Genomic DNA, 11,066 nt, shown 5'->3' on the forward strand with positions numbered 1-11,066 from the left:
AATAACAACAATTACTGATGATCTTGATTATTAAGAACAGGTACTTTTTGTACCCATTTTTGCCAACAGGATGGTAAATAATAATGTGTTCAAAAACATATTGTATATGCTGTTAATGATCCTCACCTCCCAAAATAAGACATAAGTATGTAAACCATTTAACAGTTCTGTCAAATTATTATTTAGAAAAGACTCGTCTAACAGGGTGGATGGAGTATTACAGTGGAGGAGTTCATCGTCCTTCATGGCTTGCCATCAGTAATGTGTGGAACTGCACCTATATAATATTGTTTTATATACATGTCTATATAGAATTTGCAATATACACTAAATACAATTTATTCTATTAGAATTTCCACCCTGTTAGGTTTATAGACAGATGTTATGCTAAGTTAGCCGTAGCTCTTAGAGTGATCAACATTTAGCTTGCTAACCTTCCACACAGGGCCGGCCCAAGCCCTTATGGGGCCCTAAGCAGAATTTTATTTGGGGGCCACTCTGGGCCACCAATACGGTTGACTATTGTCAGTTCTTGATGATTCGCTCACCCAGTATCAATTTTAGTATTTGTAGCTGTGTTGCTTACATCATGTCTGGCTGTCATGCTTTTACCCTTATACGGTTTTTAATTGTAACAGTAGCAAACCCACAAAAGCATTGTACCTACACAACTGTTTTCAACACTGATAATCATAAATGTTTCTTGAGCTCAAATCATCATATTACAATGATTTCTGAAGCATCATGTGACACTGAAGACTGGAATAATGATGATAAATTCAGCTTTGATCAGAGGAATAAATTACACTTTACTATGGCCTACATTCACACAGACAAGCTGTTTTACATTATAGCCTAATAATATTTCACAATATTACAGTTTTTACTGTAGCTATTTTTGATCAAATAAATGCAGCCTTGGTGAGCAGAAGAGACTTCTTGAAGAGAAATGTTGATTTCTTTCAAATATTAAACAGAGCTTTTATTTTGGCGGAAATAAACATTTATTTTTTTACATTCCAGTCGACTGTGTAGAAAGAACCTTTTTATTTTTAAAATAAAAACTTCCAAAATGTAGGCTACACAACTTATAATTCCGAAGGGAACGATAGGCTATAGCACTTGCAGAAAAACCTTTACTGAGAAACTGGAAGCTCTGCTGTAACGTTACTCTGTCCAAAACATGCAGCACGTCAGACAAGATATAGCTCGGGCAGCGCTGTCAGAATCAATCCGTGCAGATATTAGAAAACATAACATTTTACAGTTGATTTAGTGATTGTTTAAGGCCATTTCGCGATTTCAATCATCATACCATGCAGCAAAAAGTAATTTCATGTGCTCTTAGGGGCCCTAAGCAGCCACTTAGTTCGCTTATGCCCTCGAGCCGGCTCTGCTTCCACAGAAAAACAGAACTTTTATAACTCAGATATGTTTTTTTATTTTTATTTGACCAGACAAATATTCTTTATAACACAGCCAAACGAACAAGAAGGATAACATTTCAAAGGAAAAATAAATGATGTCATTTCCTGAAAATTGTCTCAATGGAATTGTGGTCTTTTTTGGAAGTCGAGAAATGCATCCTAACAGGTTGGAAGATGATTTCAGGGGCACCGTAAACGAAGACAATTGTAAAAAATACAATTAAAAAAATAACCAATGTTTCACATGATTTATATGTATGATTAGAGGTAGTTTATTCTAGAACATAATCTAAACATATTTTGAGATTTTTATAATTTCATGGTTTATAGTTCTTGTGGAAGTTGATTACTTTGCACTGAGGACATGATCAAATTGAATGCATATATTAATAAAAAAGGTGTGTAATACAAAATAGTGTTTTTACAGTTTTTCTCAATTGCTAAAACACTAAACCCTATTGTCTGAACCAAATGCTCAGTTGCTTGAACCCTCTGATTGAATCAATCACTCTTTTGGCAAAACCATAAGCACTTTTCACCTGTTTAGACACAACTTGCCAACACATTTTCATTGTGATGCACCCGTGCTGTATAACGGTGTGCACAGGCGACAAAAGTCAAACACAATTAAAGCACAGATGTCACCACTTGAACACAACAACTCAAAATGGATCACACTTGTGGCTAATGATGTGAGGGAACATATACAGTCAGCAGTTCAGAGAGCACTGGTTTGTGAGGCCCTACAATGGATAGAAATCTGAGAGGAAGAGTTTGTGTGAGAGGAGGTCAAGGTGGTCGAGGTGGTCAGTGAAGACAAAGGACAAAAATATCAGCTACTGTGATTGACCATGTTCTTGTCCATGGTATGAGCATGAGGGAGGCTGGACAAAGGGTACAACCAAACATCAGTAGATTCACTGTGTCCACCATAATCCGAAGATTTAGAGAAGAGAACAGCTAATTACCTTTTTTTGACTTTATAGTACAGTATGTAAATGTTGACAGCAATTAATGTATGACATACTATATACTGTACCACAGTATACTGTAAGTAAATATATGTTTCAGTACATCACTGTACCATATACTGTAGTATTGTAATGGAGGGTTGGTCTAACTGTTTGTAGGCCTAGTATTCCATGTATATTTTTGTACTTTATTTTCACATGGGCTTACTGTACACAAGTGGCAAACACATAAGATTTCTGTTTTGTCTTTTTCTACAAGTGCTAAATGCACAGGGTTTTTTTTGTTTTGCAATATGCATTTAGCCTACAGTGAACAATAAACATGTATTTCTCCAGCTTCATGTCCTGAGCATTGTGTTTTCTATTTTTCTACGTAGTGTTTAGTGACTGTTCAGTAGTGTTTTTAATTTTGATGGACTCTGGGAATGATTTGACAACATAGTTCAGTTTTGAGCAGAGATTGGACTGTTTTGAGGTGAAAGTTTGGTTTTGCAAGAAGAGTCTGAGGTTTTGTGAATGTAGCTTGAAAATGGGTTTTGTGTTCACAGTTTAGAGAAAAGGAGAGCAGCTTACAAGAAATGTGTCTTAGCAATCGAGAAAAACTGTAATGTCTATATCTGTGATAAAAAAAAGAAGTTAGTAAATCATAGAGACAGAAAAGTCACTGTATAACAGGAACAACCCAACTAAGTTTCGCCATCCTGGCATATGTGGAAAGTTTTAAACGTGTGTTACTAACCCCGCGTTCTCCTCTACATCTGAGAAGATTTGACAGATGGCAGATTAGTAGTGTGTGTGTGTGTGTGTGTGTGTGTGTGTGTGTGTGAGAGAGAGAGAGAGAGAGAGAGAGAGAGAGAGAGAGAGAGAGAGAGAGAGAGAGAGAGAGAGAGAGAGAGAGAGAGAGAGAGAGAGAGAGAACTCCCCTGCTCAGTGAACACTGCGTAGGGCGCCTTGAGTGTCCAGCAGGCGGCGCTCAACTGACGTCACACGCGTCATCGGGCGAGTCAAGATGGCGGATCCGAGTGCAAAACAAACCGGGCAGAAAAGGTAAAATATATATATTCAACAATTTGACACGTTTTTAAGAACTACATCTCACGAATGCAGCTGCAACTATGTTCATAATGCGACACAGACGTCTTTGTGTCATTGTATTGCTCTAGATTAAAAATAAACCAAAATAACCCAGAAACCGACACACCCAACGTCACATTGATGCTTATATTAATAATGATATCTGTATTAACATGCATTATGAATAATAGAGGAAAACACCAGCGGCGGATTCATTTACATTTTTTGTTATATTAATAATCAGGAGCTTTCAAGAGGAATAAAGAAGCCATGATGTGCAGTTCTTTGCGCGTTTGTTATTTGTGTTTTGATTGATGTTACAGTAACGTTATCTGCTCTCGTTCATACGGTATTTGTCATATTAGGAAAGTAAGTTTTGGTGTAATTTTGTGAATGAAAGAGACATGTATCATCTACAGATATAGAGAGATATATCAGGGTTGCCAGCTTTTAAGTTCAGGTTGGAGTGAGATTTGTATATATCCTACTGTACATATAAGGAAAAATAAGTTTGCCTTACCACTTTTTTAAACTTTTCTTGGGTTAAATTATATGTGCTCGCATTCATTAATATTCACTTGTTTGTGCTTGTATAAGTGTCATTAAAATATTAGGATGTAATTTATATATCTAGTATAAGTAAACTGTATTTCATCCCATAAAACACGATTCACACGATAAGAAACACGATAATAACTCAACACAACATCAGAGAGAATTAAACAGCAGAATCTTCTGTGAGAGAACTTAACATCAACACCTGTCAGAAAGTGTGTGTGTGTGTGTGTGTGTGTGTGTGTGTGTGTGTGTGTGTGTGTGCGCGTGTGCTGATCCGATGTTCTGTGTGTTTCTGATTCCAGTGTGAAGATCGCAGCGGGAGCTGTGGTGTGTGTGGAGAGTGACATCAGAGGAGACGTGACCATCGGTGAGTGTGTGTGTGTGTGTGTGTGTGTGTGTGTGTGTGTGTGTGTGTGGAGAGAGTGACATCAGAGGAGACGTGACCATCGGTGTGTGTGTGTGTGTGAGTTAGGGATGGGCGATATCTTATCGTTTGCGATATACCGGTAAAAATTCTCCCCACGATAAGAATTTGTCTTCCCGCGATAATAACGATAAAGCCTAGTTGATGGCGCGACCCATCCGCACAGTGCCGCCGCTGGCCGTTATTACTTTATGATGGCCGCGTTGGCTGCGTTCGTCACTTTGTTTTTTTTTGGGATAATTACTTTTGCTGTCTCTGCTATTTTTACCACTGTTTGCACCATGTATGAATAAATACAGAATCGGTTTACATGTAAAACTTGTCATTGATTTCAAAATTATTATTGTTTGTATTGTGTGATGTTTTTTAGCACAGTTGCACTATTTAAACATTACCTGCACTTTTACAGAAGACAATTATATCTGCAACTTTTCCATTTCTGAAAAGGCTGGTGTGGAATTTCACATAAAAAACTAATTAATTAATTATATATATTAGGGGTGCTCCGATTGATCGGCAACCGATCTCGATCGGCCGATAATCGCTTTGGGATGATTGATCGGCGGTCTCCAAAAAGGCCGATCTCATGAACCGATCGCAGCTGACGACACATAAACCCGCACCTGCCGTGAGAGCTGGGGCATGATACGCAGCGACACCGTCTCATTCTCTTTCCAGCGCGGGTAAAATAATTATAATGCTGAAGGTGAGGTACAATTCATATTTCTATATTAAATAACTTACGCAGTCATTTGAAAACTTTCTGTGGAATGTAAGTTCACAAACAGCGCGCGTGAATCACCGCGTGCGCGCGCTCTCTCTCTCCCTCTCATAAAGGCATGCTCAAATGGCTTCACATCAGCGCATCGCATGTGCACTAAAATCGAGCTGCACAGTTGACACAGGATTTGCCACTTTGCACAGTCGAGGCAGTGTCGCATCGTCACTAAAGTTTATCATTTGCATTTATTTTTAAGTCTTGCCAGTGTTCAAGCCGCTCAGCACTCGCACGCTCTCCAGACCGTGAGCGCGCGCACACACACACAGGCCATCTCACAAAAAGCTTGAGAGTACAAATTGCGCTGAAATGGTCAGATACACACAAATGTATGTACTAAATGACCGTCTTGACCAGTATGCACGTAAACCCCGTCGTAACTCGCGAGTGAACGTTTGTGCAGCTGTAACCGTATCCGTGTTCGCTCTTAAAGGGACAGCTGTCGAATAAACTGCTGCTGTCTCTGAGTTTCTCTTTGTCTTGTGGTGTTTGATGAACCTTTATGACACTCACTGCTCTTGAATGACTAACTTTTGCAAGCTTAAGTGTAAGGATTAATCTAATTTAATGTATTCAGGGAAGACTAATATTAATTTACATTTGATTTCTTATTAAATGTCTTTAGTATTTCTTACCTCAATACTAATGTTAGACCTGCCTGAAAATTTGTTTTTAAAAACAAAAATGCACTGCATGATCAAATATTTAGGTGAGATAATTATATACATTTATTATATACATTTATTTGGGAAAGATGGCCTACAGTAGCCTTAAGTTATCTCATTTTCTAAAATAAACACTTGGTGGTTCTTCAAGATCTTGACTCAGTTCATTTAGAGTTAGTTTCATTTCTACAAATTTAGTTGTAGAAAAAAAGTTTGAAAATAGTTTCAAATCTACAAACTCTGCAAGATTATAGATAAAAGATTGCCATTCCCCTGCCATTCTGTGATCGGCAGTGATCGGCAATCGGCAGATCATGATATTGGTGATCGGTAATCGGTGATCGGACCCAAAAATGCTGATCGGAGCATCTCTAATATATATATATATATATATATTTGTTTTTAATGTATTATAGGAGCCTATTTGATGACAGGTACGTTTTACTAGATCATTGTTTGTTTTTCTGAGTCTCTCAAGAATGCATGCAGCTCTCACTTGTATCCAAAAACATGGGGAATGATACTACATTTATCGTCATTGATATCGTTATCGCAATAAATACTAGAAAATATCGGGATACATTTTTAAGTCCATATCGCCCATCCCTAGTGTGAGTGTGTGAGTGTGTGAGTGTGTGAGTGTGTGTGTGTGTGAGTGTGTGTGTGTGTGTGTGTGTGTGTGTGTGTGGCCCTAGACCCACTGCACTAGAGGATCCACTGCTCCACCTCTCTCAGATTGGCCAGCTGTTGTCCGTCTGACAGCAGGTCTCAGTGCAGCAGGTCTCAGGTCAGCTGGTCGAGGGCCCTTAGTCGAGCGGCCCCTGGCGAAGCCCCTTCTGCACCTTTAGCCACTGTTGGATGAAGAATGTCATAGCCAGTGGGACAGAGCTGTGTTACATAACTCTGCTAAAGTGAAAGAAGAGGTGCTTTTTTTATTTTTTGGTAATGAAGTCATGGTGTGTTTCTGAGGCCCTGTGCTCTAGCACCCTGCAGACGGTTCCGGCCGTGTCTGCTGCCCTCCAGTGGATGCAGCCGGAACCGTCTGCAGGGTGCTAGAGCACACACACACACACACACACACACACACGTGAGGCTCCGCTATATCCTGATGAATGTGCTGTAATGATGGTTTGTGTTCCAGGAGCGCGGACCGTGGTTCACCCGAAGGCCCGGATCATCGCGGAGGCCGGACCCATCGTGATCGGAGAGGGGAACCTGATCGAGGAGCAGGCCCTGATCATCAACAGGTGAACACTCGTCGCTAACACTGCATTCCTGCGGAGGTGCTTTAATCAACGTGTGTGTGTGTGTGTGTGTGAAACCCCAGTTTTCCTGAAAACATCCTGCCGGAAGCCGAGGATGTGGAGCCCAAGGCCATGAGCATCGGGATCAATAACGTCTTCGAGGTCGGATGCGGTACGTCTTCATACGATCAGTTCAACTTCAGCTTCAGATTCTGTCAACTAGCCCTGACCTGTGTGTGTTTCAGTGTCTCAGGCCTTGAAGATCGGGGACAACAACGTCATTGAATCCAAAGGTGAGGAAAGTGTGTGTTTATGTGCTGATGCTGGTGTGTGTGTGTGTGTGTGTGTGTGTGTGTGTGTGTGAGAGAGTCAAGCAGAAACGGCTGAAGTGCAGCTGCTGATGCTGGGGTGTGTGTGTGTGTTTGTGTGTGTGTGCAGCTGAAGTGGGGAGGTGTGTGTGTGTGTGTGTGTGTGTGTGTGTGTGTGTGTGTGTGTGTGCAGCTGAAGTGGGGAGGAATGTGATGCTGATGCTGGTGTGTGTGTGTGTGTGTGTGTGTGTGTGTGTGTGCAGCTGAAGTGGGGAGGAATGTGATGCTGATGCTGGTGTGTGTGTGTGTGTGTGTGTGTGTGTGCAGCTGAAGTGGGGAGGAATGTGATGCTGATGCTGGTGTGTGTGTATGTGTGTGTGTGTGTGTGTGTGCGCAGCTGAAGTGGGGAGGAATGTGATGTTGATGCTGGTGTGTGTGTGTGTGTGTGTGTGTGTGTGCAGCTGAAGTGGGGAGGAATGGGATGCTGATGCTGGTGTGTGTGTGTGTGTGTGTGTGTGTGTGTGTGCAGCTGAAGTGGGGAGGAATGTGATGCTGATGCTGATGCTGGTGTGTGTGTGTGTGTGTGTGTGTGTGTGTGTGTGCGCAGCTGAATTAAGGAGGAATGTGATGCTGATGCTGGTGTGTGTGTGTGTGTGTGTGTGCAGCTGAAGTGGGGAGGAATGTGATGCTGATGCTGGTGTGTGTGTGTGTGTGTGTGTGTGTGTGTGTGTGTGTGTGCAGCTGAAGTAGGGAGGAATGTGATGCTGATGCTGGTGTGTGTGTGTGTGTGTGTGTGTGTGTGTGTGCAGCTGAAGTGGGGAGGAATGTGATGCTGATGCTGGTGTGTGTGTGTGTGTGTGTGTGTGTGCAGCTGAAGTAGGGAGGAATGTGATGCTGATGCTGGTGTGTGTGTGTGTGTGCAGCTGAAGTGGGGAGGAATGTGATGCTGATGCTGGTGTGTGTGTGTGTGTGTGTGTGTGCAGCTGAAGTGGGGAGGAATGTGATGCTGATGCTGGTGTGTGTGTGTGTGTGTGTGTGTGTGTGTGCAGCTGAAGTGGGGAGGAATGTGATGCTGATGCTGGTGTGTGTGTGTGTGTGTGTGTGTGCAGCTGAAGTGGGGAGGAATGTGATGCTGATGCTGATGCTGTGTGTGTGTGTGTGTGTGTGTGTGTGTGTGTACAGCTGAAGTGGGGAGGAATGTGATGCTGATGCTGGTGTGTGTGTGTGTGTGTGTGTGTGTGTGTGTGCAGCTGAAGTGGGGAGGAATGTGATGCTGACCAGCGGCTGTATCGTCGGTGCGTGTTGTCAGGTGAACACGTGTGAAGTGATTCCGGAGAACACGGTGATCTACGGCTCCGAGTGTTTGAGGCGCGTGCAGACCGAGAGACCGCAGGTACCCAGACCCAGAGTGTGTGTGTGTGTGTGTCAAGTCAACTTTATTTACAGTGAGGAAAATAAGTATTTGAACACCCTGCTATTTTGCAAGTTCTCCCACTTAGAAATCATGGATTGCAAGTATTTGAACACCTGAGAAAATCAATGTTAATATTTGGGACTGTAGCCTTTGTTTGCAATTCCAGAGGTCAAAGGTTTCCTGTAGTTTTTCAGCAGGTTTGCACTGCAGGAGGGATTTTGGCCCACTCCTCCACACAGATCTTCTCTAGTTCAGTCAGGTTTCTGGCCTGAGTTTGAGCTCCTCCAAAGATTCCCTATTGGGTTTAGGTCTGGAGACAGGCTAGGCCACGCCAGAACCATGATCTGCTTCTTTCAGAGCCACTCCTTGGTTCTCCTGGCTGTGCTTCGGGTCATTGTCATGTTGGAAGACCCAGCCTTGACCCATCTTCAGTGCTCTAACTGAGGGAAGGAGGTTGTTCCCCAAAATCTGGCAATACATGGCCCCGGTCATCCTCTCCTTAATACAGTGCAGTCGCCCTGTCCAATGTGCAGAAAAACACCCCCACAGCATGATGCTGCCACCCCCATGCTTCACAGTAGGGATGGTGTTCTTGGGATGGTACTCATCATTCTTCTTCCTCCAAACACGTTTAGTGGAATTATGACCAAAAAGTTGTATTTTGGTCTCATCTGACCACATGACTTTCTCCCATGACTCCTCTGGATCATCCAAATGGTCATTGGCAAACTTAAGACGGGCATGGACATGTGCTGGTTTAAGCAGGGAAACCTTCCGTGCCATGCATGATTTCAAACCATGACCATGTCTTAGTGTATTACCAACAGTAACCTTGGAAACGGTGGTCCCAGCTCTTTCCAGATCATTGAGCAGCTCCTCCCGTGTAGTTCTGGGCTGATTTCTCCCCTTTCTTAGGATCATTGAGACTCCACGAGGTGAGATCTTGCATGAAGCCCCAGTCCGAGGGAGATTGACAGTCATGTTTAGCTTCTTCCATTTTCTAATGATTGCTCCAACAGTGGACCTTTTTTCACCAAGCTGCTTGGCAATTTCCCCGTAGCCCTTTCCAGCCTTGTGGAGGTGGACAATTTTGTCTCTAGTGTCTTTGGACAGCTCTTTGGTCTTGGCCATGTTAGTAGTTGGACTCTTACTGATTGTATGGGGTGGACAGGTGTCTTTATGCAGCTAACCACCTCAAACAGGTGCATCTAATTTAGGATAATAAATGGAGTGGAGTTGGACATTTTAAAGGCATACTAACAGGTCTTTGAGGGCCAGAATTCTAGCTGATAGACAGGTGTTCAAATACTTATTTTCCTCACTGTATATAGCGCTTTTAACAAGGCAGATTGTTTCAGAGCAGCTTTACAGTGTTAAACAGGAAAATAATGCAACAGAATTTTATTCAGCCGTACAGCCGCTCCGGAGAAAACGGTGATGTCATCAGTTAATTTCAATTATCATACAGGGACAGTGTGGGCTTTAGATCAGTAATTAGATCAGTAATTTAGTTCCATCCATCATCTTCCGCTTATCCGGGGCCGGGTTGCGGGGGCAACAGTATAAGCAGAGACGCCCAGACTTCCCTCTCTCTAGCCACTTCCTCCAGCTCTTCCGGGGGAACCCCGAGGCGTTCCCAGGCCAGCCGGGAGACATAGTCCCTCCAGCGTGTCCTAGGTCTTCCCCGGGGCCTCCTCCCGGTGGGACGTGCCCGGAACACCTCCCTGGGAAGGCGTCCAGGAGGCATCTGAAATAGATGCCCGAGCCACCTCAGCTGGCTCCTCTCGATGTGGAGGAGCAGTGGCTCTACTCCGAGTTCCTCCCGAGTGACCGAGCTCCTCACCCTATCTCTAAGGGAGCGCCCAGCCACCCTACGGAGACAGCTCATTTCGGCCACCTGTATCCGGGATCTTGTCCTTTCGGTCATGACCCACAGCTCATGACCATAGGTGAGAATAGGAACGTAGATTGACCGGTAAATCGAGAGCTTTGCCTTGCAGCTCAGCTCCTTCTTTACCACGACAGGCCGGTACATCGACCGCATTACTGCAGAAGCTGCACCGATCCATCTGTCAATCTCCCGTTCCATCCTCCCCTCACTCGTGAACAAGACCCCAAGATACCTGAACTCCTCCACTTGAGGCAGGAACTCTCCACCCACCTGAAGCGGGCAATCCACTCTTTTCCGACTGAGAACCATGGC

General features: G+C 43.4%; 1 protein-coding gene across 1 annotated transcript in view; it reads left to right on the forward strand.

Annotated features, from left to right (window-relative positions):
* Positions 1–3,223: 3,223 nt before the first annotated feature.
* dctn6 (dynactin subunit 6) overlaps positions 3,224–11,066 on the forward strand; it is a 10,513-nt gene continuing 2,670 nt past the window's right edge. Inside the window, exons 1-6 of the mRNA XM_079810891.1 lie at positions 3,224–3,445; positions 4,333–4,397; positions 7,039–7,144; positions 7,225–7,313; positions 7,387–7,434; positions 8,700–8,842. Coding sequence (XP_079667017.1) covers positions 3,408–3,445; positions 4,333–4,397; positions 7,039–7,144; positions 7,225–7,313; positions 7,387–7,434; positions 8,700–8,842 — 489 coding nt within the window. The 5' untranslated portion in view covers positions 3,224–3,407. The remainder of the gene's footprint in view (positions 3,446–4,332; positions 4,398–7,038; positions 7,145–7,224; positions 7,314–7,386; positions 7,435–8,699; positions 8,843–11,066) is intronic.

This window comes from Gobio gobio (genome assembly GCF_949357685.1).
Source record: "Gobio gobio genome assembly, chromosome: 2".
In the NCBI taxonomy this organism is placed as follows: Eukaryota; Metazoa; Chordata; class Actinopteri; order Cypriniformes; family Gobionidae; genus Gobio; species Gobio gobio.